The 27203-nt window shown below is 52.7% G+C and overlaps 1 protein-coding gene across 2 annotated transcripts in view; it reads left to right on the forward strand.

The window, feature by feature from the left end:
- The window catches only part of Obscn (obscurin, cytoskeletal calmodulin and titin-interacting RhoGEF), a 137280-nt gene that overhangs the window by 32062 nt on the left and 78015 nt on the right, over nucleotides 1-27203 (forward strand). For both annotated transcript variants that reach the window (XM_078014707.1, XM_078014714.1), the window contains 10 exons: nucleotides 526-801; nucleotides 3683-3958; nucleotides 5199-5474; nucleotides 6522-6797; nucleotides 10456-10731; nucleotides 11791-12066; nucleotides 16639-16914; nucleotides 20909-21184; nucleotides 22434-22709; nucleotides 26691-26966. In XM_078014707.1, coding sequence (XP_077870833.1) covers nucleotides 526-801; nucleotides 3683-3958; nucleotides 5199-5474; nucleotides 6522-6797; nucleotides 10456-10731; nucleotides 11791-12066; nucleotides 16639-16914; nucleotides 20909-21184; nucleotides 22434-22709; nucleotides 26691-26966 — 2760 coding nt within the window. The remainder of the gene's footprint in view (nucleotides 1-525; nucleotides 802-3682; nucleotides 3959-5198; nucleotides 5475-6521; nucleotides 6798-10455; nucleotides 10732-11790; nucleotides 12067-16638; nucleotides 16915-20908; nucleotides 21185-22433; nucleotides 22710-26690; nucleotides 26967-27203) is intronic.

The following is a 27203-nucleotide window of genomic DNA, read 5'->3' on the forward strand; positions in this document are numbered from 1 at the left end:
TTGGCCAGAACTGGCAATCTGGTCTCCTGCATTCCTTTGGTAGCTGTGGCCAACAAAGATGTGGGTTTTTGGTTTGGTGCTCAGGTGGACTTCCCTGCTGTGTCCGCCTCTACCAGCTTTTGTGCTCCCTGCATGGTGGGAGAGCTGGGAAGTCACTGATGGGCTGGGGTCCCAGGGAGGAGAAGGGTCATGGTCTATTCGCAATGGCTGGGAGGGTGGTGGCATCAGGAGGTAGGCCTGGCTGTGATAGCCTTGTGGGCTGTGACAGTGCAGTTACCTGCAAGATCAGGGTAGATCAGGAAATGCTTAGGGCTCTGATGAGGACAGACTGCCCAGCTGTCCACCCACCAGCTGTGGAGTTTGCAGCTTGGGTCATGTGTAGGATAGAACTTAGGCATGGCCATGCAATGTTCTGCTCATGATGGACACTCTGCTCAGCCATCCCTGGGGTGGGCTCAGGCTGTGAGACAGGGCTGGGTCTGTTCTGGAGTCCCTGACCTGTGTGTCCTTCCCCTCTATCCCCAGAACCCAAGACTGTGTTTGCCAAGGGGCAGCTGGCACACAGTGAGGTGAAGGCCCAGGCGGGGGCGAGTGCCATTCTGAGCTGTGAGGTGGCCCAGGCCCAGACAGAGGTGACATGGTACAAGAATGGGAAGAAGCTGAGCCAGAGCTCCCAGGTGCGCGTGGAGGCCTCTGGCTGCAGGCGGCAGCTGGTGGTGCAGCAGGTGGGCAAGTCGGACACTGGGGAGTATAGCTGTGAGGCCGGGGGCCAGAGAGTCTCCTTCCATCTGGACGTCATAGGTGAGTCCTCTGAGTTCCCAGTTAACCTGCATGAAGGTGACAATGAGTAGGGCATTTGACCTTGGCAGATCTTTTGCCTGGGTCTGTGGCTTTCTTTTGTCTAGTTTCTCAATGTTGCCTGTCCCCAGTGCTTGCTGGGAGCCCTAGTGGGCTAGGTGGGAGAGGGCCCAGGGCTATGCACACGGTGTCTCATGGAGTGACCCTTGGCCATGCCTTCTAGCACCCAGCACCTTCCTGGTACTCCTTGGTATCTGGGACTCTGGCTCTGCCTGTGCTTGGGTTCCTGAGTTCCAAGGTGTCTGTCATCTGAGTGTGTGAGCTCTTCCTCTCAGGATGTGTGTCACCTGGCTCTGGTCAGAGGGAGACTTGAATATCGTGGAACTTTAATGAGGTGGAAGTTTGGCTGTAGGTCATGCTCTAAGGTGCTACAGGAGTGAGCTGTTCATGGTCGATTTCTTGGTTTGGACCCTTCCTCCCAAGGGCCTGGAGCTGTTTTATCTTGTTTCCTATGTGCAGTGACATCAAGGGACCTCATTGTTGCTTGTTTCCAGAGGAACCAGGTATTGGCACTGAGGCTGATGGTGCTTATGCCAGATGCTGTCCACAGTTTTCATTGCCATACTAAGTCAGAGCTGCCCTGCAGAAATGTAGGAACAAGAAGGAGCGAGCAGCTTCTGCCACAGTAGCAGGCTCTGCAGTGCATTAGTGGCCAAGCAGCTGCCCACCTTCTGTGGTTGGAGTGTGCGGGCCTCGGTGGAGAAGCCTGAGAAGCTCAGTGATCTTCCTCTCTCTAGGGTCCCAGGGTGGGTGGGCTGCAGGGCCAGCTAACCTGTAGGTGGCGTCTGATTCCTGTGGCTTCCAGGAGTGTGCTCTCTGATGACAGATTGACAGGCTTGGTCATTTGGCTTATTCCTAGTAAACAGTGAAAATGGACATAGAAAGTACAGAAATCTGCAGTCGTCCTATGGCGTCTAGATAAATGGAATTAGTGACCAGATCTAAGCCTGATAATTTTCTGGTAAAATATATGAGATACTAATGGAAACAATTATTCCACACGTGTGGAGATTGCCATCACGAGTGGAGCAAGGAGACGCCTCTGTGAGTCATTTTAAGCTGAACACGGGGCAGCAGGGCCAGAACCTGACAAGGAAAGTGGGGGTCAGTGCACAGACCAGCCATCAGACTCTGGAGGATAGACATGGAGCACTGGCCAGCCCCTCAGCAGCAGGCAGGAGGGCAGCCTGGAAGCACCAGCTCCAGCACAGCTTTCCCAGCTAAGGTGCTGGACCAAGTCCAACGTTATAAATCTAGAGATCAGCGGACGCACTTAGCCTGGTTGAATGGAGCTTTCTTCAGCTGAGGATGGGTGCAGAACACCAGGGCACCTCTCGGGGGCGCCTGGAAGGCCACCGTCACTGTCACCACCTTTGTCCAGCACCTTTGTCTAGGAGCAAGGGGAAAGAAAAGTGGACAGCATAGGTGTAAGAGTGTAGAAATGAGTTCACAGGTGATGATCATCAGTTGAGGAGCCAACAGAACTGCTGGGTTGGAGGTGCGGCTGGGCACGGTCATCACATAGACGACAACGGGCAGAAAACATGTCTTTACTTACACGCACAGGTGACAGCAGAAGTGAAACTTCAGAAAATTCACAACGCATCAAACCGGTCACGTTCCTAGTTCTACCTCTAATAAGGATCTTAAGGTTTGGGGGCATAATTTTTTTTTGTATAACAGTCAACAGGGCTAAATAAATGAATAAAAATTAATTTAAAAAATCAAAGACATTTACTGATAATCAAAATCCAAACAAGGGTCATTTGGGGGCAGGGCCAGTGGGAGACAAAGGACAAGTGCAGCAACCACACACTGGAGGGGACAGAAAGGCACTGAGAGGCTATGAGGTGGACAGGACACTTCCATACAGGCCAGGGGTCAAGACAGAGCCACTGCTTGGCACTCAGAACCAGGCCTGCCATCACCAGCCCTCTCCTGTTTCTTTCTGCCTTGCATTTGTGTGAGAGGTAGAGAAAGATGATGTTTTCATAGTGACTGGACCATTTGAATGCGTGGAAAGATGGAATGACACTAGGTGTGGTCCACATGTTCCAGGGGGTCAGGGCTTCGTGAGCTGAAGCCACAGATACCTTGTGTGTCACACAGTTGATGGAGACATGGGGGGCAGGTGCCTACCCAACTCCATCCCTAACCCTGGGGCAAGAGAGAGTTATTTGAATGCAACATAATTGAATCCGTGGCTCCTAGGAAGACACCTGCGAGACAGAACAGGGCACGGAGGCCATGAGAAATCACAAAATAAATAAGAGCCAACTCTCTATCACCCCCACACACGAGCACCTCCAATGAAGACAGAAGGGCTGCACGATAAGTGGGCAGAAGACTTGAGCAGACACCTAAAGCACCAGTAACTGTCACAGGTGCTCAGCTTTGTGCAGCCTCAGTGGGCACAGGACCCACGGTGGCCTAGGCTCCCTGAGGAGCAGCCCACAGTTCAGAGCAGGCAGCAGTTGGGCCCTCCCAGGACTGGCCAAGAGACACACACCCAGCATGGTCCTGGGGAGACTCTTCCTGGTCACTGAGGGGCAGGTGCAGCATCAGGCTCTGCAGTTCCTCTCTGGAAGAGCCTGTGCAGGGGCCTGTCACAGTGTTCCCACCTGGAACAGCCCCATGCAGCAGGGGCAGGCTGTGTCACACACTGTGGTCCCTTGTGTTAAGGGTGCTGGGCTTCTCCAGGGCACAAGCTAGTGTGGCCTGCAGAAGGTTCTGTCCTCAACTGTCCAGCCAGAGGTCCTTCCCCAGGTGGCTTCCTGCCATAGACAGAGTCCCTGACCTGTGTGTCCCTCCCCTCTGTCCCCAGAGCCCAAGGTGGTGTTTGCTAAAGAGCAGCTGGCATGCAGTGAGGTGAAGGCCGAGGCGGGGGTCAGTGCCACTCTGAGCTGCGAGGTGGCCCAGGCCCAGACAGAGGTGACATGGTACAAGGATGGGAAGAAGCTGAGCCAGAGCTCCCGGGTGCGCGTGGAGGCCTCTGGCTGTAGGCGGCAGCTGGTAGTGCAGCAGGCGGGCAAGGCGGATGCTGGGGAGTACAGCTGTGAGGCTGGGGGCCAGAGGGTCTTCTTCCGCCTGGACGTCACAGGTGGGTGATGCTGGGGTTGGGTGAATGGAGGGAGGGTGGTAACTCTAAGGCACCTGTGGCAGCCTAAGCTCTGTGAGGCCTATGTCCTTCCTAACTTGGGCCTCAGCATCTGTGGCCCAGCTCTGGGTGGAGTTGGGCACTAGGGATTGCTTGATACTGGAGACCATGTCCTGCAGGGGCAGGGGCTCCCTCTACCTGCCCGAGCCTACTTGCTGGGCCCAGAGCTCCAGAAGCCCTTGCTTGGCCCTTTGGAATCCTGCATGTCCATCTGTCCTTCCCCCATCTCCTTCCTCTCCCCACTGTAACCTGTCCCTGAGCCTGGGTAGGGGCCACATGGGGCTCAGAGCCTCTCTCCTGATTGCCCAACTGGTGCTGGACTCTCTCCCAGTGACTTGCCTAGTGCTGTTTTTTTTCTGATTGGTTCAGGATGACAGTTCTCTGATGATTGGTCCACACTGGCACCTGGCTGTCTGCAGATTGGTTCACACTGGCACTTGGCTGTCTGCTGATTGGTCCACAGTGGCACTTGGCTGTCTGCTGATTGGCTGGCACTAAGCTCTGTGCTAATTTGCCCCATCTGGTACTGAGTTGTCTGCTGACTGGCCCACACTGTTACTGAGCTCTGGGCTGACTGGCTGGCACTTGACTCTCTGCTGAATGGCTTGCACAGGCTCTGAGGTCTCTGCTGATTGGCCAGGACTGGCAGTCTGGTCTCCTGCACTCCTTTGGTAGCTGTGGCCAACAAAGATGTGGGTTTCTGGTTTGTTGCGGGCAAGGCAGACGCCAGGGTACAGCTGTGAGGCCGGGGGCTGCTGTGTCTGCCTCCCCCTGCTTTTGTGCCCCCTGCGTGGTGGGAGAGCTGGGAAGCCACTGATGGGCTGGGGTCCCAGGGAGGAGAAGGGTCATGGTCTATTTCCAATGGCTGGGAGGGTGGTGGCATCAGGAGGTAGGCCTGGCTGTGGTGGCCTTGTGGGCTGTGACAGTGCAGTTACTTGCAGGATCAGAGTGGATCAGGAAGTGCTTAGGGATCTGATGAGGACAGGCTGCCCAGCTGTCCACCCACCAGCCTTGGAGTTTGCAGCTTGGGTCCTGTGTAGGATAGAACTGAGGCATGGCCATGCAATGTTCTACTCATGATGGACCCTCTGCTCGGCCATCCCTGGGGTGGGCTTAGGCTGTGATACAGGGCTGGGTGTGTTCTGGAGTCCCTGACCTGTGTGTCCTTCCCCTCTGTCCCCAGAGCCCAAGGTGGTATTTGCCAAGGAGCAGCCGGCACGCAGCGAGGTGAAGGCCGAGGCGGGGTCCTGCGCCACTCTGAGCTGTGAGGTGGCCCAGTCCCAGACAGAAGTGACATGGTATAAGGATGGGAAGAAGCTGAGCCAGAGCTCCCGGGTGCGTGTGGAGGCCTCTGGCTGCAGGCGGCAGCTGGTGGTGCAGCAGACGGGCAAGGCGGACGCTGGGGAGTACAACTGCGAGGTAGGGGGCCAGAAGGTCTCCTTCCACCTGGACGTCACAGGTGAGTCCTGTGGTACCTGTTTGGAGGTGCTGAGACTGGCTATTGGCCCAGATGGACATTCCTGTGAAATGTTTTCCTATTAGATCTCATCTCTCCAGCTTCCATCTTCCTAACTGGAAGACAGTAGCTGGCTGGGAATGGCTCACCTACCCTAGTGGGGTTTCCACTCTCCAATCACCAGTCACACCACAGAGTCTACCCAGAGCCTTCCAGGTTCTACTTGGTGTGCAGGACAGTGGCTCTCCCTGTGGTCTGACGTGGACCAGATGTCATGTCTGTGCATTTCTTTCTGTCGGATGCTCTGGTGCCCTCCATGTCCCCTCACCTGCACCACAGCTAGTTCTCACTAGTGAGAGAGGTCTGAATTTCCCAACTGGGGTAATGGGTATTTCACCCATCGCAGGGTGTGTGGAATTGTTCAAGGCATATGGGTATGTTGGAGTTCTGGTGTTCTGGGGAAGCCTCCCCTCCTGTGAATGGTGTGGCCATGGTCTGTGACTCAAAGCTGGTGGGAAACCCTGACCTAATGTGGGAGGTTTTCCTCCTGTTCCATCCCACAGATAAGAACCAGCCCTTTGCCCAGTGTGTACATGCTGCGTGAGCCCCTGCCCACTGGCCAGTCATCAGGTGGCATGGTCAAGGTAGTCAGAGTGTCACAGTCTGATGTTCAAGTAATGGCCCCCAAACCACAGGCTTTACTACAATATGTTCTCATAATTGTTTGCTTTTGTTATTACGCACTGTTTTTAATTTTTTACTGTGCCTAATTTTAAGATAAGCTTCATCATGCTATGTGTACGGGGAAACCCAGAACCACACAGGGCTCTGTGGTACCAGTGTCCAGGCATCTGTTGTGGGTCCTGGGTGTGTTCTGAGCAGAGAAGGGGATGCCTCTACTGTGCTGAGGGTGCTGAGGCTTCCCCAGGGTATGAGCTGGTGTGGCCTGCAAAGGGTCTGCCCTAGCCGTCCAGCCAGATGTCCTTCCCTAGGTGTCTTCCTGTCCTGGACAGAGTCTCTGAACTGTGCGTCCCTTCCCTCTGTCCCCAGAGCCCAAGGTGGTGTTTGCCAAGGGACAGCCAGCACACAATGAGGTGAAGGCCCAGGCAGGGGCGAGTGCCACTCTGAGCTGCGAGGTGGCCCAGGCTCAGACAGAGGTGACATGGTACAAGGATGGGAAGAAGCTGAGCCAGAGCTCCCAGGTGCGCGTGGAGGCCTCTGGCTGTAGGCGGCAGCTGGTGGTGCAGCAGGTGGGCAAGGCGGACGCTGGGGAGTACAGCTGTGAGGCCGGGGGCCAGAGGGTCTCCTTCCGCCTGGACGTCACAGGTGAGTCCCTGCACAGCACCTTGCCTTGTTTGGTGACAGGCCCTGTGCTCTCCGTTAGACTTCTGTGCTCGGCCGTGCCCCTCCTCCCTCCCTCCTTGTTCATATGTAGCTGGGCTTGGTAGTTGTCAGGGAGGACTGCCCACCCCCTCACTCTGGAGTATAACTTCGAGTGGGGTGCCCTAGCACCCTGAATGCTGCCCTGCCCCTGCTGATGTTCTCTGCTGTCTGCGTTTTGCTCTCTCTGGCCTGCAACCTCTGATAGATCAGGTGTCTCCCCAGGGAACGCTGAATGTTTCTCTGCCTCCTATGATCTGGCTGCTCCTGAATGCTGTCCCCAGCACCACATGGGTAGTTGCTGGTGAGGGACATTTTAATTGATGCCGGGTAGGGTCAGTCTTGGTGTTATCTCAAGACTGACCTTAGGTATCTGGGATGCTCCTATGCCCTTTCTCATAGGGCAGAGATCTCTGTGAACCACTGGACAACCTCTAGGCCTGGGCCTTGCTTCAGTGTGTGTGGGCAGAGGGTTGGCAGCCATGTCTGGGCTGCCCCTGGAGTCAGGGTGGGCCTTCAAGGGAAAGTTTGTTTCCTTTTTTTCTTTGGTTAGCACTGTTCTATGTCAGAATTTTACTTTGGAATTTGATTTACAGATTTAGAACTGCAAAGGAATACATTAGTTGAAGCTACATCAGTTTTCGTTAAAGTTGAGTTTCTGTAACAGGATCCACTAGCTGGTAGAGCAGAGCTGACGTTGTAGAACTTCCTAGTGAGTCATGTGTGTCTGCCTCCCTGACTGACTCACAGGGAGTCTAAGAGCCCAGTTTACTTTCCTTTCATTGTGGAGTCTTAACATCAATCAGGTGGGCTGTGGCACAGCAGACCTCCAGGTGCCCAACAGAATGGCATGGCATAGCAACAGAAGGGGTTTGTGATCATGTATGGGTCCCCAACACCCTGTGTGTCTTTCTAAGATGTTATTTTAGGAACTCCAAGATGTTGTTTTATGATATTTTTATGGTGACAAATTTGGAAAGTCTTGACAAATTGACAGATTCTTGGGAAACAATATGAAGATGTCACACAAGAAAAAATAGACAACTCAAACTGTCCTATAACTTAAAAAAATAAGAAATATTTTTCATAGAGAAGGGTGTAAGTCCAGGAGCTCTCCTGCTAAATGTTCTGGAAAGAACTGACTCCACCTTCCTTGAGGGTCTTCCAGAGAATAGAAGAGGAAGAAACACTCTCGATCCTATTGGACGTGGACAGCACAGTCCACCGGGAAAGTGTGGAAGACAGAGATGCATCTCCTGCGATGTCAGGCCACAACTTCAACAGCACACAGCAAAAGTGATGGAGCAGTGGCCAGGAGGAGACAGTGCACCACCCACCCCAGGGCAGTGTCCAGGAACACAGCACTGGCTGAGAGTGAAACACTGGGGAACCCAAAGAGCAGCTGCGATAAGGATACAGCATCAGGCCATCCACCAGGTCCCTGACCACGACAGCAATACGTGGACAGTAGGAAGCGCTAGCTGGCGTGCAGCGAGAGCAGGACTTTGAGGGGAAGGCACAGATGGGAAGAGGAAAATGGAATTGAAGGTACTGCAGTTGGAGTTGAGTGGAATTCTGTGGCTCTGTTCTGGAAATCCAAGGATATGTGATCAGGTGGAGTTAGTGGCTTACCAAGGTAGCCTGTGCAGTTTTGAGTCCACTCTGCGGGGTGCGAGCAACGAGCAGTGGAAAATGAAAGCTCAGAGTAGAGGATGAAGGCCTCTTATCCAGAATGTTAAGCCAGAAGTGCTTGGGTTTTAGATTTTCTTGGATTTGGGGATATTTACATACACATAATGAGCTATCTTTGGGATGAGACCTGAGTGTAAATGTGAAATTCACTTGTTTCATGAACATTCCACACATAGCTTGAAGGCGATTCTGCACAACATTTTAGGAAGATTCTGTGCATGAAACGAGGCTCCTGGTGTAGGATTTTCCACCTGGAGCAATCATATAGTCGCTCAGACAGTTTTGGATTTCGCAGCATTTTGGTTTTGGATCAGGGATGCTCACTTGTGTTTACATAAGAAGCACCTTTCTGATGCTAAGTGTAAAGCAAGACATTGAAAGGCTCTTCAGGGTAAATCAGACATTTTTGAGAGACACCAAATAACGTCTAAGTAAGTGGACATAAGGGCATGGAAGAGTCAGACCATCATCAGCCTGCAGGGTCCCCACACTGTGGAGCAGGCCTGGGTGCAGGGTGCAGAGCATGCTGGCCCTCAGGCTCTGACAGGCAAGCTGAGCATCCCCCATTGCTGAGAATTGACTAAAGCTACGGTAGCAGACACACAGGAGTCCTGCACCCAGCTGTGCCTACAGGACTCGGCATGGCCCCCACACAGGCAACACTCTATTCATTCTTGGGAACCTTTGTGAAGCCACATGGAAACACAGCTGTCTGGTACTTCTCACCATGTACAAAAGCTAGTCAGGAGAACTAGAGATTCAGTATCCTGGGAGAGCTGCGGTGGTCTTAGATAACATCACAGATGCTTAGAGACTTCGTGCCAAGGAAAGATTTGTAATCGAACAAGACGTGATCACGGCGGAGCAAGAGTGACAATCTGACTGTGTTAAAACAAAGACTCAGACACATTGGAGGCTTCTGGTTCAGTGTGCTTGGTGTTGCTGTATCTCAACAACAGGCTAGGTAACATATCTGAGAAGTTCCTGTGGCTTACAATTTTGGTGGCTGAAGGTCCAAACAGCATGGAGCCCATTTCCTGGTGAGGGTCCCAGCTGCACCACAAAGAGAAGCAGAAGGGGACTGGCCACATGCAGAGGGGGCCAGACACACCAAGATTCGTGACAGCCTGCTCTTGTGAGACCTGATTCATACCTGCAGGAGCCAGCTTTCCCCCGCAAACCTCGATTCACACAAGAGGGTGAAGCCCTGAGCTCATCAGCTTCCACTGGGTCCCCTCCAAAGAGTCCCATGACCTCCACACTGCACAAGGAACCAGCTTAAGGCACGGGAGTGTTGGGGGACAGCACATCCAAGCCACGCAACACACAGAGGGAGTCTACAACCATCCTGCGGGGGACAGAAAAGCTTGCATATGTAAAGAGAGTTCCTAGATTAAAAGAAAAACCATCAACTGAAAATGCACATCAGGCTTGAACCTTGAAACAACAGAGGAGCACCACTGACGGCCAAAAACACGAGAAGGTCTCTACCCTCAGGACAGGACCCAGGAGCCAAAAGTGACCCATATGTCCCCAGAGGAGCTGCCAACATGCTCAGAGCAGGCAGGAGGTGGGCCCTCCCAGGTCCTGCCCAGAGCTCATGCTCTGCACAGTTCTGGGGAGACTCTTCTTGGTCACTGAGGGACAGGTGCAGCATCAGGCCTTGCAGTCCCTCCCTGGAGGAGCCTGTGCAGGGAGCTGTCACACAGTCCCCACCTGGAACAGCTTCATGCACCAGGCTGTGTCACATACCATGGTCCCTTGTGCTGAGGGTGCTGGGTTCTCCAGGACACAAGCTGGTGTGGCCTGCATAAGGGTCTGTACTCAGCCACCCAGCCAGATGTCCTTCCCCAGGTGGCTTCCTACCCTGGACAGAGTCCCTGACCCATGTGTCCCTCCCCTCTGTCCCCAGAGCCCAAGGTGGTATTTGCCAAGGAGCAGCTGGCATGCAGCGAGGTGAAGGCCGATGTGGGGGCCTGCGCCACTCTGAGCTGCGAGGTGGCCCAGGCCCAGACAGAAGTGACGTGGTACAAGGATGGGAAGAAGCTGAGCCAGAGCTCCCAGGTGCGCGTGGAGGCCTCTGGCTGCAGGCGGCAGCTGGTGGTGCAGCAGGCAGGCAAGGCGGATGCTGGGGAGTACAGCTGCGAGGCCGGGGGCCAGAGGGTCTCCTTCCGCCTGAACGTCACAGGTGGGTGCTGCTAGGGCTGGGTGAATGGAGGGAGGGTGGTAACTCTAGGTACTTGTGGCAGCCTAGGCTCTGTGAGGCCTATGTCCTTCCTGACCTTGGGCCTCAGCATCTGTGGCCCAGCTCTGGGTAGAGTTGGGCATTGGGGTTGTTTGTGGCTGGGGAGCATGTCCTGCAGGGGCAGGGGCTCCTTCTACCTGCCTGTGCCTACTTGCTGGGCCCAGAGCTCCAGAAGCCCTTGCTTGGGCCCTTTGGAATCCTGTATGTCCATCTGTCCTTCCCCCATCTCCTCCCTCTCCCCACTTTGACCTGCCCCTGAGCCTGGGAAGGGGGTCATACAGGGCTTAGAGCCTCTCTCTTGATGGCTCATTTGGTGCTGGGCTCTCTTCCCTGCCTGGTGCTGAGCTCTCTCTTGATTGGTCCACACTGGCACTGAGCATTCTGCTGACTGGCCCATAGGGGTACTGAGCTCTGTGCTGATTGGCTGGTACTTGGCTCTCTGCTGATTGGCTTGCACAGGCTCTGAGGTCTTTGCTGATTGGCCAGCACTGGCATTCTGGTCTCCTACATTCCTTTGGTAGCTGTGGCCAACAAAGATGTGGGTTTCTGGTTTGGTGCTCAGGTGGACTCCCCTGCTGTGTCCGCCTCCACCTGCTTTTGTGCCCCCTGCATGGTGGGAGAGCTGGGAAGCCACTGATGGGCTAGGGTCCCAGGAAGGAGAAGGGTCATGGTCTATTCGCAATGGCTGGGAGGGTGGTGGCATCAGGAGGTAGGCCTGGCTGTGGTGGCCTTGTGGGCTGTGACAGTGCAGTTACCTGCAGGATCAGAGTGGATCAGGAAGTGCTTAGGGCTCTGATGAGGATAGGCTGCCCAGCTGTCTACCCACCAGCCTTGGAGTTTGCAGCTTGGGTCATGTGTAGGATAGAACTTAGGCATGGCCATGCAATGTTCTGCTCATGATGGACCCTCTGCTCGGCCATTCCTGGGGTGGGCTCAGGCTGTGAGACAGGGCTGTGTCTGTTCTGGAGTCCCTGACCTGTGTGTCCTTCCCCTCTGTCCCAGAGCCCAAGGTTGTATTTGCCAAGGGGCAGCCAGCACACAGTGAGGTGAAGGTCCAGGTGGGGGCGAGTGCCACTCTGAGCTGCGAGGTGGCCCAGTCCCAGACAGAGGTGACGTGGTACAAGGATGGGAAGAAGCTGAGCCAGAGCTCCCAGATGCGCGTGGAGTCCTCTGGCTGCAGGCGGCAGCTGGTGGTGCAGCAGGCGGGCAAGGCAGATGCCGGGGAGTACAGCTGCGAGGCCGGGGGCCAGAGGGTCTCCTTCCATCTGGACGTCACAGGTGAGTTCTGAGTTTGCTGGTGTGTGAGGATGAGACTGATATAGCGGATGTTCCTGGGTGCTCCTGCCCTCAAACTCCATTTCTCCATATGCCCCGTGCTCACCTGTGGTCTTCAATCCTAGTGTGAGTACCGATGGCCAATCCATGTGGACAGCTAGGCTTCTGCACCAGACTTGCCCTCCCAGGTCTAATGCTGAGGGGCGTTTCTTAGCACCTGGGAAACTATGCACTACGGGCTGTGGCTTTACCTGCTGCTCGGGCTGAGGTGGTCCAGAGACCTGAGGCCTTTGGGATCATTGCCCTTTCAGTTCTCTGGGACACTCTTCCCTCTGTCCTCATGGACCTGAAAGCTCTCTGAGCAAGTTCATGGGGGAAACACACGGACCCTAATTTTGTTGCACTGTCTGTGCAACATGAAGGGCGGGGTAGTGCATTTGCTGGGAAGCTGGGAGGCCAGAAAGTCTCTTTTAACAAGACCTATTTTCATTTTGTCTCAAGTTGGAGCAGTCAGTGTCTGCATTCCCTCCATGGCTTGGTTTATAAATTCAGAAATGAAAAGGAATAAACCAATGAAGTCACATCTGCATGCTTCATTAAAATTGATTTTCTACACTCTTAGCTGCTGAGGGGTAGAGCGTTAACGCACAGCATCCCCCTAATAAGCCGTGTGTCTGCTCCCCCTGGCTGGTTGGCAGGAAAGCCGGGAGCAGCTTCATTTCCTTTGTCGAAGGAGTCTAATGTCACAGAGAGAGGACCATGGCCACAGTGCTCTGCAGTTGCATCTGCATTAAAGTTTTGTGGGTGTATGTGGACACCAGGGAATCCCACTGAGTTCACTAGAAATGTCATGGTGTGAGGATAGGCCATTATTTTATACAAGGCAACAAGGTACCTTTTCTTAGTAATCAATTACTAGAAGATCATGTCAAACCTACACAAGAAAAACTAGGGAGTGGAACAGTCCTCTAATCTTCTAAAGAAGTAGAATCATAGTAATAATCTTATGGAGCCTTATCTTAGTCCAGTGGCTCTGCTAACAAATCATACCAAATATTATCCCATGTTAATAGACATTCTGGAACGCTGAAGGAGGAAGTACACTCCCTAGCTCATTTTATGTAGGTAGTACATGATCGACGCTAAAGCATACAAGGTCAGCAAGAGGCTTATATCGCCAGTGTGAAGTTCAAGCTCCTCTGCTAATGTTAGCCCAATGAGTCCAGCAAAGTGAAGGGATTGTCTGCTCTAGGAGATGTGAAGTACAGGAGTGCAGGCCTGGTTCACCCAGGAACATCAGGTGGTCACCAGGGCCCAGTGCTAACAGGCTTGAGGGACAGGGTATGACTCTTCCTGGGCATGCAGTGACAGTATTTGATGAGTGTGACATCAGAAGTTGTAAAGATTGTTTGACACAATTCAACATGCAGTTCTTAGCAAACTCTGGATGAGATGATTCCTCCTTAGCTTAACAGAGTGGTTGTAGGAAAATTGAGGGCAAAGGGACACCAGTGGTGCAGACTTCAGAGTGTCACCTTCAAGACCAGGAGTGGACAAGGGAGGAGTTGCTGTCGGCATTGGAAAGGGAAGGAATGAGGCTCAGACACTCGTGCTGGGGCTCACAGAGGACAGGGTTATCAGTACAGAGTGCCGGAAATATCGTTGACTGTGTCCAGGAGGAGAGCAGGGGCAATGTCCATGTTCAGGTGTTAGTGTACAGACTCTTCTTTATCCACACGAGTAAGCAAGCAGATGATGGAAGTGGAGTTTTCAAGAACTAGCGCAGAGTCAAGAGCGTGGCGTTACTGTTCCAGGTCTTCTCAGACACAGGCCCACAGACGTGGTGAAGATGCACATCACTAGACACTGGAGAGGAAGCAGAAGGGGTCTAAGTGCATGGAGGCAGTCTATGGGAGAGCCAGAGGTTCGCAGTCACAGTCCAGGTGCCTGCTGCTTCTCTCCAGGAGTAGGAATATCGACAGGCCAAATGGGCAGAGCCACTTCTGGAGAGCAACTGGAGGGCATGGGCGACCAGAGTCAGGACATCCGCATGGCTGAAGGCAGGAGCAGACAAGAGGACAGGGGCAACTGAGCAGTTAGCTCAGAACAACAAGGTAGCTGGTGGGCTGGCCATGCCTGTAACCCCAGGGACTTGGAGGCTGAAGCAGGGAGAGGCAGGTTCGAGGCCAGCATCAGTAACTTAGCAAAACCCTATCTCAAAAAATATAATTTTAAAAAGCAAGTTGGGGATGTAGCTCAGTGCTAGAGTGCTTGCCTAGCATGTGCAAGATCCTGGGTTCAATGCCTAACATCATACACACACACACACAAAAAAAAAAAAAAAAGGAAAGAAAAGGGACACAGCTCTGAGTGTAACCAGGTCCCTCTCCTCCTTCATGACTCTGTTCTGGTGCTACCAGGAGGTATAGAGAGGGATGTTATTTTCCAAACTAGTTCTAAGACCATTAAACTTAGAAAAAAATTGAAAATCAGATATCCAACTCAACACAAAAGGAATCCAATACAGGCTGTACCTCAGCATAGAGGTGAAGCAGGTCTTGAAGGTGGACCTCAGTGGAGGTGAGACGGGCTCTTAGCAGGTGTCCTGTGTTTCTCTATGACTTCAAGTTAATTGTACTTTTCTTAGAGAGAACGTAGGGCATTGGCCATTAAGCAAACGGATGTATTTACCTGTGGTGAAACTGAAACTGCCCCATCAGAAGACACTCTGTTGGAGGAAAGGGCAAGCCCCTCAGATGGGGCCTACTCAGGACCCATGACTGTCCACAACCTAGCAGGTAATCATATGCAGAGCTGCTAAGAAGGAATTGGAAAACATAGTGCTACTGAAAGTGGGCAGGATAGTTTAGCAGGACCAGCCCAGAGCAGCCCAGAGCAGCCCACAGCAGGACACAGCAGCCCAAAACAGCCCAGAGCAGTCCAGAGCAGCCCACAGAGCCCACAGTAGCCCAGAGCAGCCCACAGCAGGACACAGTAGCCAAGAGTAGCCCAGAGCAGCCCACAGTATCCCAGAGCAGTCCACAGCAGCCCAGAGCACCCCAGAGCAGGATACAGCAGCCCAGAGCAGCCCACAGCAGCCCAGAGCAGCTCACAGCAGGACACAGCAGGACACAGCAGCCCAGAGCAGCCCACAGCAGCCCAGAGCAATCCAGAGCAACCCAGAGCAACCCACAGCAGGACACAGCATCCCAGAGCAGCCCACAGCATCCCAGAGCAGCCCAGAGCAGGACACAGCAGCCCACAGCAGTGCACAGCAGCGCATAGCAGCCCAGAGCAGGATGCAGCAGCCCAGAGCAGCTAACAGCAGCCCACAGCATCCCAGAGCATTCCACAGCAGGACACAGCAGAACACAGCATCCCAGAGCAGCACACAGTAGCTCAGAGCATCCCACAGCAGCCCAGAGCAGTCCAGAGCAGGACACAGCAGCCCAGGGCAGCCCAGAGCAGCCCAGAGCAGGACACAGCAGCACACAGCAGCACAGAATTGCCCAGAGCAGCCCAGAGCATCCCACAGCAGGACACAGCAGGACACAGCAGCCCAGAGCAGCCCACAGCAGCCCAGAGCAGTCCAGATCAGGACACAGCAGGACACAGCAGCCCAGGGCAGCCCAGAGCAGCCCATAGCAGCCCAGAGCAGCCCAGAGCAGCCCGCAGCAGCCCACAGCAGCCCAGAGCAGAACACAGCAGCCCAGAGCAGGACACAGCAGCCTACAGCAGTCCACAGCAGCCCAGAGCAGGACACAGCAGCCCACAGCAGTCCACAGCAGCCCAGAGCAGCCCAGAGCAGGACACAGCAGCCCACAGCAGTCCACAGCAGCCCAGAGCACCCCAGAGCAGGACACAGCATCCTACAGCAGCCCAGAGCAGGACACCACAGCCCAGAGCAGGACACAGCAGTTCACAGCAGGACACAGCAGCCAAGAGCAGGACACAGCAGCCCAGAGCAGCCCAGAGCAGCCCACAGCAGGACACAGCAGCCCACAGCAGCCCAGAGCAGGACACAGCAGCCCAGAACAGGACATAGCAGGACACAGCAGCCCCGAGTAGCCCCAAGTAGGACACAACAGCCCACAGCAGGACACAGCAGCCCAGGGGAGCCCAGAGCAGGACACAGCAGCCCATAGCAGCCCAGAGCAGCCCACAGCAATGCAGCAGACATCGGCAGCGTCTACCTCATGGGGCTAAGGAAAGTGGGTGGGAGCCAGAGCAGTGTAGACACACCCAGAGGGATATTGGGCTGGCCCTTCCAGACCCTCCTCAGAGCTCATGGCCTGCATAGTCCTGGGGAGACTCTTCCTGGTCTCTAAGGGGCGGGTGCTGTGTCCTTAGGGAGGAATCTGAGTGTCACAGTGTTCCCACCTGGTACAGCCCCAAGCAGCAGGTACAGGCTGTGTCACACACTGTGGTCCCTTGTACTGAGGATGCTGGACTTCTCCAGGGCACGAGCTGGTGTGGCCTGCAGAAGGGTCTCTCCTCAGCTGTCCAGCCAGTTGCCCTTCCCCAGGTGGCTTCCTGGAAATCTCTGACCTGTGTGTCCCTCTCCTCTGTCCCCAGAGCCCAAGGCTGTGTTTGCCAAGGGGCAGCCAGCACACAGTGAGGTGAAGGCCCAGGCAGGGGCCAGCGCCACCCTGAGCTGCGAGGTGGCCCAGGCCCAGACAGAGGTGACATGGTACAAGGATGGGAAGAAGCTGAGCCAGAGCTCCCAGGTGCGAGTGGAGGCCTCTGGCTGCAGGCGGCAGCTGGTGGTGCAGCAGGTGGGCAAGGCGGATGCTGGGGAGTACAGCTGCGAGGCCGGGAGCCAGAGAGTCTCCTTCCGCCTGGATGTCACAGGTGAGTTCCTATGGGACACTAAGTTGGCTTGTTTGGAGGTGATGACTGGCTGTACCCATGGCTGACCCAGTGGTCTTTCCACTTGACTTCCCCCAACTGCTTACCCCATCTTCCCCACTCCATGGTCAAGCCTAAGGCTGAGCCGGGGGTACTGAAAGGGAAGACAGGAAGGACCAGGGCCCTCTGTGCCTCAGAGGCTTGGTCATGCCTGGCACCTGCTCAGAGCTGTCCTGATATCCCTCCGGGTCAAGGACTGCGTCTCTACCAGGCTTTGAGTTCTGAGGTAGGCCGACGTCACTGTCCCGGTTGTGAGGGTTGTGACTGAGCTTGAGCTGGAGGTTCTGGCAGCTCCAGAGGCCCACATCCAGCTTCTGATTTCAGTGTCTTTGACCCTGATGAGGGGAAACCCAAGCTCCGGTCATACTAGGAGTTATCTCAGGGTTGACCCACAGGTTATCGCGTCTATGTGTCTGGCCTGCTTCCCTCCTGGCATGTGGATTCAACGTTCTCTTTGTACCCACCATGGCATCGTGCAGGTCCACAGTTGGTCAACACGCTCCTTAGACAAACCTCTGAGGTTTGGAGTCTTCTTTTTAGAGCAAATTTTGTTTTTCTCTTTCTTTGATTAGAGCACTGTGCATTAATGTGCCTCTTAGGAGTTTAATTTGTGAATGTGGAAGTGGAACGAGTGTGAAGCTTATGGCACACCTGTGGGTTTTGTTGGAGCTGTGTCACTGCCACAGTAACCTGACGGGCCAGGCAGAGAGTTCTGAGCATTTCTCTGGCGATTCCTGTGTCTAGCTTCACTGCTGACCCCTGAGAGCTCTGGGAACTGGTGTAGTGCCCTGTGTCAGGGTGCACCTGGGGGACAGGTGCCCTTTGCTGACGTGTGATGGCTTGGTCCTGTGCCTCGTGTGAGCAGTTGTTGCCATGGGCACCAAACACAGGCTCACTGTATGTGTTCTTGTCAAGGTATTTGTGACATTTTATGATTTAATGCAAGGAAATTTGAAAAAAAATTGACAAATTAGCCAATTCCTGGAAAACTACATCAGAATTTACACAAGAAAAAGTAGAGAACTCAAACAATCCTATAGCTTTTTAAAGCAATGGAGTCTAATTAAAAAAATCTCTCAAAAGAGCTAAATTCATTTATCAGGGTAAATTATACCACATATTTTTGAAATAAACTACTCTGTTCATGATTATCCTTCTAGAGAATAGAAAGGGGATATGTGCCCCCTGACTCATTTTATATAGATGGTATAATACTGACATCAAAATCTGGTGAAAAGTGCATTCAACTTTGCAATCACAGCCTCATCTCAGATGGATACCAGGGCCAAAATCCTGTGCAGAACACTGGCAAACTGCATGGGGCTCATACTGAGAGCACAGCACACACTGGGTGAAGATTGGAATCCAGGACACAAAGTTGTTTATTGATCAGAACATCAACAAATCAGGATGATTATGGCTTGAAGAGACCATGAGAGAAAAGGCATGAGTCCCCTTCAGAAGATAAGAGTGCCGGGTTTCAGTTCATGACTAAAATGCTCAAGGGTCACTCCAGGGAAACTGGGATGACTGGATTGTGCAAAATAACTACACAAGAGATACAAATACCTTTTTCATTGAGGTCGCTGTGTCGGCTCCTCTGACCTTAAGGGTCTGCAGGAAGAGAGAGAGAGAGAGAGCACACTCTGACCCCTTTTATTAAGGAGAAGCTATTCAAATGAGGCAAGGGGTCAGGTTTCAGGGGTCTGAGTCTATCTTCCTGATGTCCACTGTCAGCAGGTTGACTGACACCTGGATAGGCCACAGCCAAGGGCACAGTAAGAGAAGGGGACACACATAAGGCACTTCCATGGAAGATTCTATCCTAAACAGGGCAAGGGGTTATATTACAAAGGAACAGATGAGTATAGCTCCACCCATGGGGCTGTAGCAAGACACACCCATGCACGAGACACCCACCCTCGGACCCAAGAAGGGTGGGGAAAGCTCTGCCACATTTCTGAGACTGAGCGCCTCAGCACCCACCTGGGGAGTATGACTCAGTCAAGTGCAAGGTTGGTCTCCCACAATAGAGAATGGAGTGCTCGGTAATGTTACAGAAAATGTGGCACTGGAGAGAGACAAGCTATGCTTGGAGATGTAAACAGCAAGATTCTTTCAGCTCCTGTGCAGGCTTGACAGAGTCTTCTCCAAAGGCTGAGCTCTCCCCTTTGTTCTCAGCATCTTAATACAATACAGACTCCTGGGTTTCAAGACTTCCCTCATGCAAGTTGCCTTGCTCCCTCCTCGATCTCCAGGCAGCTGCCACAGCTGCTGAGCAAGCCTGATTACAGAAGCAAAGACTTGCAGACTGCAACTGTTTACACAGAGAGACCCCTCAGGAAGGAGTTGCTGCTGCAGTAGAAGTTTGACTTCTTGCCTGAGAGACATAGTTTAGCTTCCTTTTGTGTTTAGACCTTCTTAGGCTGGGGTGTGACTCCATGGTGGAGCACTTGCCTGCATGTGGGAGGCCTGTCAGGTCCCAGCACTGCAGCAAACCCCTGCTCTGGTAAGAAGAGGAGCTTCCTAAGCCCTCTGTGGAGGGCACCACAGCAGCAATCGCCACCCTTTAGCATAACTCTGAGCACTTCCCTTTTAAGGACAACAGGGCCACATGACAGTGTGTCCAGCCTCATGTAGATACTGAGGAGGAATATCAAACAGAGACTCACAGCTTGGGTAAAGTGAGCATAGATTCCACAGAGGCGGTGGTCAACACTTCTGTCTGTAGATGAGCTGCAGAGTCAGAAAGTAACAGAACTACCATAGCATCCCCAGTACCATGGTTGTAACTGCATGCAGAGGAAGCATATTTAAGGCCTCAGAGGACAAATTAGTAAGTATGTTAGGGAGACACAGAGGTGACACAAGTCAGTGTTGAGAAACGTGTACAAGACAGAGAAACGTCTGCTCCTGATGATCCACAGAGTTCTTTTTCAGGGAGTGTGAAGATTGTCAAGTTGAGTCCAAAGGCCAGGTGGAGACACCGTACCATGAGCAAAGAGAGAACATTCAATCTGTCTAAACCCAGACGTACTCTTCAGCCATAGTACAGAAGACAGCTGGGCACCACAACGGCATAGAGACAGGGCCAGGAGAACAGCACATGGAGCCCAGAGACCTGAGCATCCTCAGAGCACCTTTTACCATGGCAAGGGTGTGGGGCACAGAAAGAGGATGGCTGAGTGGTGTGGAGACCTCAGCCACAGGTCTGCATGGAAGAGAATGGAAGGGACGTCTCCCTCTCTCCACACACAGTCATCAATTGGGTGCGTCAGATTCCCACCTGGAGTAGAACCAGCTCTTAGCAGGTGGTGTGGATGGTGTATGACCCCAGGGTAACAGGTTCCTACACAGGACATGATGACGCTGTCCACAGAGGCAGATCAACATATGTCTCCTGAAATGAAGGACTATTATTGAAATATGTAATGAGCCCCAGAACAAACATGAAGGAGAGCTCACACTACTGACTACTGAGTACAAGTCTCAGCAGGGAGACCAAGCACCATTGGCTAGAAAAGGAAAAGTCTCAGCCACATGGGCCTCAGGATAAGGCACTGGAGTGGCCGAACATCACCAGAGGAGAAGCTGTCAGGCTCATAACAGGCAGGAGCTGGGTGACCCAGCAGAGCTCATGCCCTGCACGGTCCTGGGGGGACTCTTCCTGGTCATGGGCAGGTGCATAATCCCCAGGGAGGAGCTTGTGCAGAGAGCTGTTACAGTGTTCCCACCTGCAACAGCCCCATGCAGCAGGGGCAGGCTGTGTCACACACTGTGGTCCCTTGTCCTGAGGATGCCTTGCTTCTGCAGGGCACGAGCTAGTGTGGCCTGCAGAGGGGTCTGTCCTCAGCTGTCTAGCCAGATGGCTTTCCTCAGGTGGCTTCCTACCCTGGACAGAGTCACTGACCTGCATGTCCCTCCCCTCTGTCCCCAGAGCCCAAGGTGGTGTTTGCTAAAGAGCAGGTGGCGCGCAGTGAGGTGAAGGCCAAGGTGGGGGCAAGTGCCACTCTGAGCTGTGAGGTGGCCCAGGCCCAGACAGAAGTGACATGGTACAAGGATGGGAAGAAGCTGAGCCAGAGCTCCCAGGTGCGCGTGGAGGCCTCTGGCTGCAGGCGGCAGCTGGTGGTGCAGCAGGCAGGCAAGGCGGATGCTGGGGAGTACAGCTGCGAGGCTGGGGGCCAGAGGGTCTCCTTCCGTCTAGATGTCTCAGGTGGGTGCTGCTAGGGCTGGGTGAATGGAGGGAGGGTGGTAACTCTAAGGCACCTGTGGCAGCCTAGGCTCTGTGAGGCCTGTGTCCTTCCTAATCTTGGACCTCAGCATCTGTAGCCCAGCTCTGGGTGGAGTTGGGCACTGGGAGTTGTTTGTACCTGGGGAGCGTGTCCTGCAAGGGCAGGGGCTCCCTCTACCTGCCCATGCCTACTTGCTGGGCCCAGAGCTCCAGAAGCCCTTGCTTGGGCCCTTTGGAATCTTGCATGTCTATCCCTTCTTGCTTCCTCATCTCCTTCCCTCCCCACTGTGACCTGTCTCTCAGCCTGGGAAAGTGCCACCTTTGGCTGGGAACCTTGCTCCTGAAAGCCAGACTGGTGCTGGGCTCTCTCCTGATAGGTCCAGGATGACAGCTGTCTGCTGATTGGCCCACAGTGGCACATAGCTCCCTACAGATTTTTTCCACACTGGCATTGAGCTCTCTGCTGATTTGCTGGCAGTTGGCTGTCTGCTGATTGGTTCACACTGGCACTTGGCTTTCTGCTGATTGGCCCACAGTGGCACTTGGCTGTCTGCTGATTGGCTGGCACTGAGCTCTCTGTTAATTTGCCCCATCTGGTACTGAGCTATCTGTTAACTGGACCGCACTGTTACTGAGCTCTATGCTGATTGGCTGGCACTTGGTTCTCTGCTGATTGGCTTGCACAGGCTCTGAGGTCTCTGCTGATTGGCTATCACTGGCAGTCTGGTCTCCTGCATTCCTTTGGTAGCTGTGGCCAACAAAGATGTGGGTTTCTGGTTTGGTGCTCAGGTGGACTTCCCTGCTATGTCTGCCTCCCCCTGCTTTTGTGCCCCCCTGCATGGTGGGAGAGCTGGGAAGTCACTGATGGGCTGGGGTCCCAGGAAGGAGAAGGGTCATGGTCTATTCCCAATGGCTGGGAGAGTGTTGGCATCAGAAGGTAGGCCTAGCTGTGGTGGCCTTGTGGGCTGTGACAGTGCAGTTACCTGCAGGATCAGAGTGGATCAGGAAGTGATTAGGGCTCTGATGAGGACAGGCTGCCCAGCTGTCTACCCACCAGCCTTGGAGTTTGCAGCTTGGGTCATTTGTAGGATAGAACTTGGGCATGGCTATGCAATGTTCTGCTCATGATGGACACTCTGCTCAGCCATCCCTGGGGTGGGCTCAGGCTGTGAGACAGGGCTGGGTCTGTTCTGGAGTCCCTGACCTATGTGTCCTTTCCCTCTCTACCCAGAGCCCAAGGTCGTGTTTGCCAAGGAGCAGCCTGCACGCTGCGAGGTGAAGGTCGAGGCGGGGGCCTGCGCCACTCTGAGCTGCGAGGTGGCCCAGTCCCAGACAGAGGTGACATGGTACAAGGATGGGAAGAAGCTGAGCCAGAGCTCCCAGGTGCAAGTGGAGGCCTCTGGCTGCAGGCGGCAGCTGGTGGTGCAGCAGGCGGGCAAGGCGGAAGCTGGGGAGTACATCTGTGAGGCCGGGGGCCAGAGGGTCTCCTTCCATCTGGATGTCACAGGTGAGTTCTTGTGGTTCTACCGTCACTGTGTTTGGAGATAAAGGGGAGCCTTGCCAGTGCCCACAGTGACCTGGTGTATTTTCCATCCATGTCTATGTCTGTATGTCTCCTGAACTCACACCTGTGGCTAGGCCACTGGGTGTGAGAGGAAGTGCGTGAGGAGGCCACGGCTGTGTGCTGCACTTGGTGTGTCCACCTGTGATGTCCATCTCATATTCCCATAACCTGTCCTGACCCAGCAGTGTTAGTCTTTTCTGGACTCTGCTCTTCCCTGGTGCTCAGGGCTGAGCCAACGAGGGTCCCTCTCTGGAGTATACCACAGTTCCTCCAGGACTCACCCAGCCCCCCACACACTCTTCCTGCCAAGAGATTTTTGAGTTTGTTGAACCAACCTGGGAAATCCCAGACACTCAGCCAGATCAGGATTTGACCAATGCTGACATGGGCTATGGAGGGTCAGTTGTGTAGGTGTTCTGGAACACTCTTCCCTTCTTTCCAAGGACTCGGACATGCTGTCTACCCCTCTGTGGACACGTGCTGTGCTACTCACAGGAGAGGTTGGAATCCTGTTTTCAAAGCAATTCATCTTTTGTGTTATTTTATCTCTCTCTCTCTATCTCTCTCTCTCTCTCTCTCTCTCTCTCTTTGTGTGGTGCTGATAGACAAGTGCTCTACTCTGAGCTACATCCTCAGCCCCAGTTCCAATATTCTGGACCAGAATTCCCCTTGGTGTTCAACTTAGCAACTTAGAGGTAGAACATAGTTCTAAAAAAAATGTAGTTCATCAATATAGTACTTTGGCACAGTTGGTGAGGCCGGATTACTATTTGGCTAGGCTGTTCCCTTTTCCTGGGGACTCTGTGTCTGATTCCCTGCTGATTCATGGAGCCTACTTGTTAGGAGAGTTGAGCTTCCTGTCAGTGTGGGCATGGTTCACAGGGATACCACATAGCATCCCCAACCTGCAACCCCAGATGCTCCCAAGGCAGAGGCTTTGTGCTGACATGACACCACAAGTCATGGGCTCCACATTGCACAGCTTCACTTCATATACAAAATTATTAAAAACACTGTATAATCACCTTCAGGCTCAGTGTTTAAGGTCTTCATGAAACATAAATGAATTTTGTGGTTAGCATTGGGTCTCATCCCCAAGAAAGCTCAACATTTGTCTGCAAAGATCTTGAAATCTTTTTATTTTTTCAATCTGTAATCCAAAGCACTTTTGGCCCAGGCATTTTGGGAAAGGGATTCTCAACCCATATTTGGTCTACATACCAAATCCTATAATATCTATTTTTGATACATTATTTTAATAAGCATATACATTATTTTATGCAACCAGATTTGAAAAGTTTTGATAAATTATCCAGTTTCTTAAAGACTAAATAAAAACTGACCCAAGAAGAAATAGAGAGCTTACATAGTTCTCAGGGCTGTTCACAGTGGAGCCAGGAGGAAAGCGGCTTTTCAAGGGGCAGTAGAAGCCAAGTGGCTCCAGTGGAGAAGACCCCACATGTGCTGGAAGTGAACTCTCCTGTATCCAGGGAGGTTCCTGTAGAGAACAGAAAGGGGTGCACTTTTAAGTCTCACTTACAGAAGTAGTAACATTGGTACTAACACCAAACCAAAAAAATAGGAGGAATTCATATTTTAGATCAATCTGTTGTCAGTATCAACTGAACAAAGATTTAGCAGGCTGAATTCAGTAATACATTAAGAGAATCAGAATGCTAATGGAATTCTTCATCCAGGGAATACATGTCTGCTTAACAGTACAAATATCAGGAAATCAACATGAAGCATTATCATATCTGATTGAAAAAAATGTAGTTCATCAATATAAGTGCAGAATAAAGTATTTGATAAAAATTTGACACTGTACATTCAGAAGAAATGTTTGACAAAATGTATCCTCAATCATGCTATAAAATTCTTTTGTCTTAAAGATTTGTAAGGCAGTGCAAAAAGATGTAAGTAGAAGGTTCCTTCTCAATTTAGTAAATAGTTTTGTACAAAATTCACAAAGGGAAACCCTGAGAGTGTCTCTGAGAGCAGGAACCTCCCAAGGCAGCAGCTGTCACAGGTGAAGCCACAGTGCATAGCATGGTTAGAGAGGAGAGGAAACGAGAGGCGTGAAATCAGGAAGAAGTGAAGGTTACAGATGGTATGATTTGTCCAAAAGCTAAACCACTGGCTCAGTAAGATCTGAGACATTGCAAGTGCCATATAGAAAAACAATATAAAGTAAGTGTGTCGCAGCACACTAGCAATAAGTGATTTGAAAACGACCCCATGAAAGATCTGAAAGAGCTTCAAAAGTGCTGTTAGAAATTTCAAGCCTGATAAAAGACATCAGAGACCCTGTGTTCTTTTTTGAGAGATGACAAAGATGTACATAAATGGACAGAAATATGTGGAAGGATCAGGGATGCTCAGTCCCAGTCAACATCTAAGCAAGTGTGTTTTGGGATGGGGTGCAGAGGTGAGCTCACACACAGACTTGTGTAGAGGTGGAGTCCCAGTACTCGGTCTGCATTACCTTTTCCCACTCTGCACACGTGTGAAGAAAGGATGGCTCTTCTGTAACACAGGGTCGTGTGAGCACGGGAGGGTTCCTGTCTCACAACCTGAGAACGAAGTATGCACACGATGCTGGGTGAGAGCTCGGTAGCAGATTTATCAGAAGCAAGGCCAGCTCCCACAGCATGGAAGGATCCCCAAGGGCACTGTGGGGACCCTCTGTCCAGGAGTCTTCTGTCCAGGAGTCTTTATACTGCTTTGATGAGGAATTAATCTTTGACTGGAGAGTTCACTTGACTGTTATCTTCCTATGACTCAATTCAGAGTGTGAAATTTTAACTTCTTATTCCAACAGTGGGATGGTGTAATGTGTTTGTTAACTTGAATGTGTCTTGTTCTCATTCTTTAAAACAGAAGAATTGCCTAAGTTCAAAGCAGCTCCTTGGCATTGACCAATGTTGAGGTCATCAAGAAACCTGGGGAACAGAAGGAAATGTGGGCTCCAGGCGCGAGTAGAGTCTTCCAGTTAGGAGCCAAAACAAAATAGAACCCAAGCCATCAGCTGTAGCCTAGGGTTTGAATCTGGGGTGGTGGGAACCCATTCTATGAGATCCAGATTTCTATTTGCCTATGTGTCTCCTGCCTTACTTTGACAAATGGAGTTTGAACATTTAACCACTTGAAAGAATTAGACCAGTAATTCACAGCTTATAGCGTAAGTTCAAGATGGGTTGGAGAATTCAGTGCAAAAGTCAAACCATAAACATCTGAGTTGATGGTGTGTACTTTGTAAGGACCTGAGGAAGGAAAGCTTTCCTGCATAGAACCCAAATGCACTCAACACAAGAGCGAGGTCAACATATTTGATCACATTAGAACTAAATGCACTGACTCATCAGAAGACTCTAGGCACTGTGGAAAGATGGGAAGACGTTCACATCATCGCAGTGGTCAGATCTCAGGCATTCATTATACAAAGAAGCTGAAAGTGAAGGGAAGAGGACAGTGCTACTAGTCATGGAGTGGAAACTGTGGATTGACACCCAGGATGAGTACACACTGGTGGCTAACAGGAGTGGCTCAGGCTTCAGAGGAGCTGCCAACATGCTCAGATCAAGAGGAGCTGAGCTCTGCCAGGGCCTTGCTCAGAGCTCATGCCCTGCATGGTCCTGGGGAGACTCTTCCTGGTCATTGACAGGGGGGTGCCGTGTCCCCAGGGAGGAGCCTATGCAGGAACCTGTCAGAGAGTCCCCACCTGGAACAGCCCTATGCAGCAGGGGAGTGGGCTGTGTCACACACTGTGGTCCCTTGTGCTGAGGGTGATAGGGCTTCTCCAGGGCATGAGCTAGTGTGGCCTGCAGAGGGTCTGTCCTTAGTTGTCCAGCCAGATGTCTTTCTCTAGGTGGCTGCCTGCCCTGGACAGAGTCCCTGACCTGTATCCCTCCCTTCTGTACCCAGAGCCCAAGGTGGTGTTTGCCAAAGAGCAGCTGGCACGCAGCGAGGTGAAGACTGAGGCGGGGGCTAGCGCCACTCTGAGCTGCGAGGTGGCTCAGGCCCAGACTGAGGTAACATGGTACAAGGATGGGAAGAAGCTGAGCCAGAGCTCCCAGGTGCACGTGGAGGCCTCTGGCTGCAGGCGACAGCTGGTTGTGCAGCAGGCGGGCAAGGCGGACTCTGGGGAGTACAGCTGCGAGGCTGGGGGCCAGAGAGTCTCCTTCCGCCTGGACGTCACAGGTGGGTGACATCCTGCCAGGGCTGGTCAGGACGGATGCTTGCCTGACCAATTGGGGCAATCAATATTTACCTGCAGGGCTCTCTGGCCTTGTGCATGTTGGGGCCCTTGAGGGACCCCTTCCTGGAGCTTCCAGGTGCTGGGAAGTCCTTGGGTCAGAGCACCTAGTCATTTCCGCACATTTCTGGGTCTCCTGCCCAGGTTCCTGTACCTGTCCACCATAACCCTATCATAATTCC

The sequence above is a fragment of the Ictidomys tridecemlineatus genome, chromosome 1, assembly GCF_052094955.1.
Source record: "Ictidomys tridecemlineatus isolate mIctTri1 chromosome 1, mIctTri1.hap1, whole genome shotgun sequence".
Classification (NCBI taxonomy): Eukaryota; Metazoa; Chordata; class Mammalia; order Rodentia; family Sciuridae; genus Ictidomys; species Ictidomys tridecemlineatus.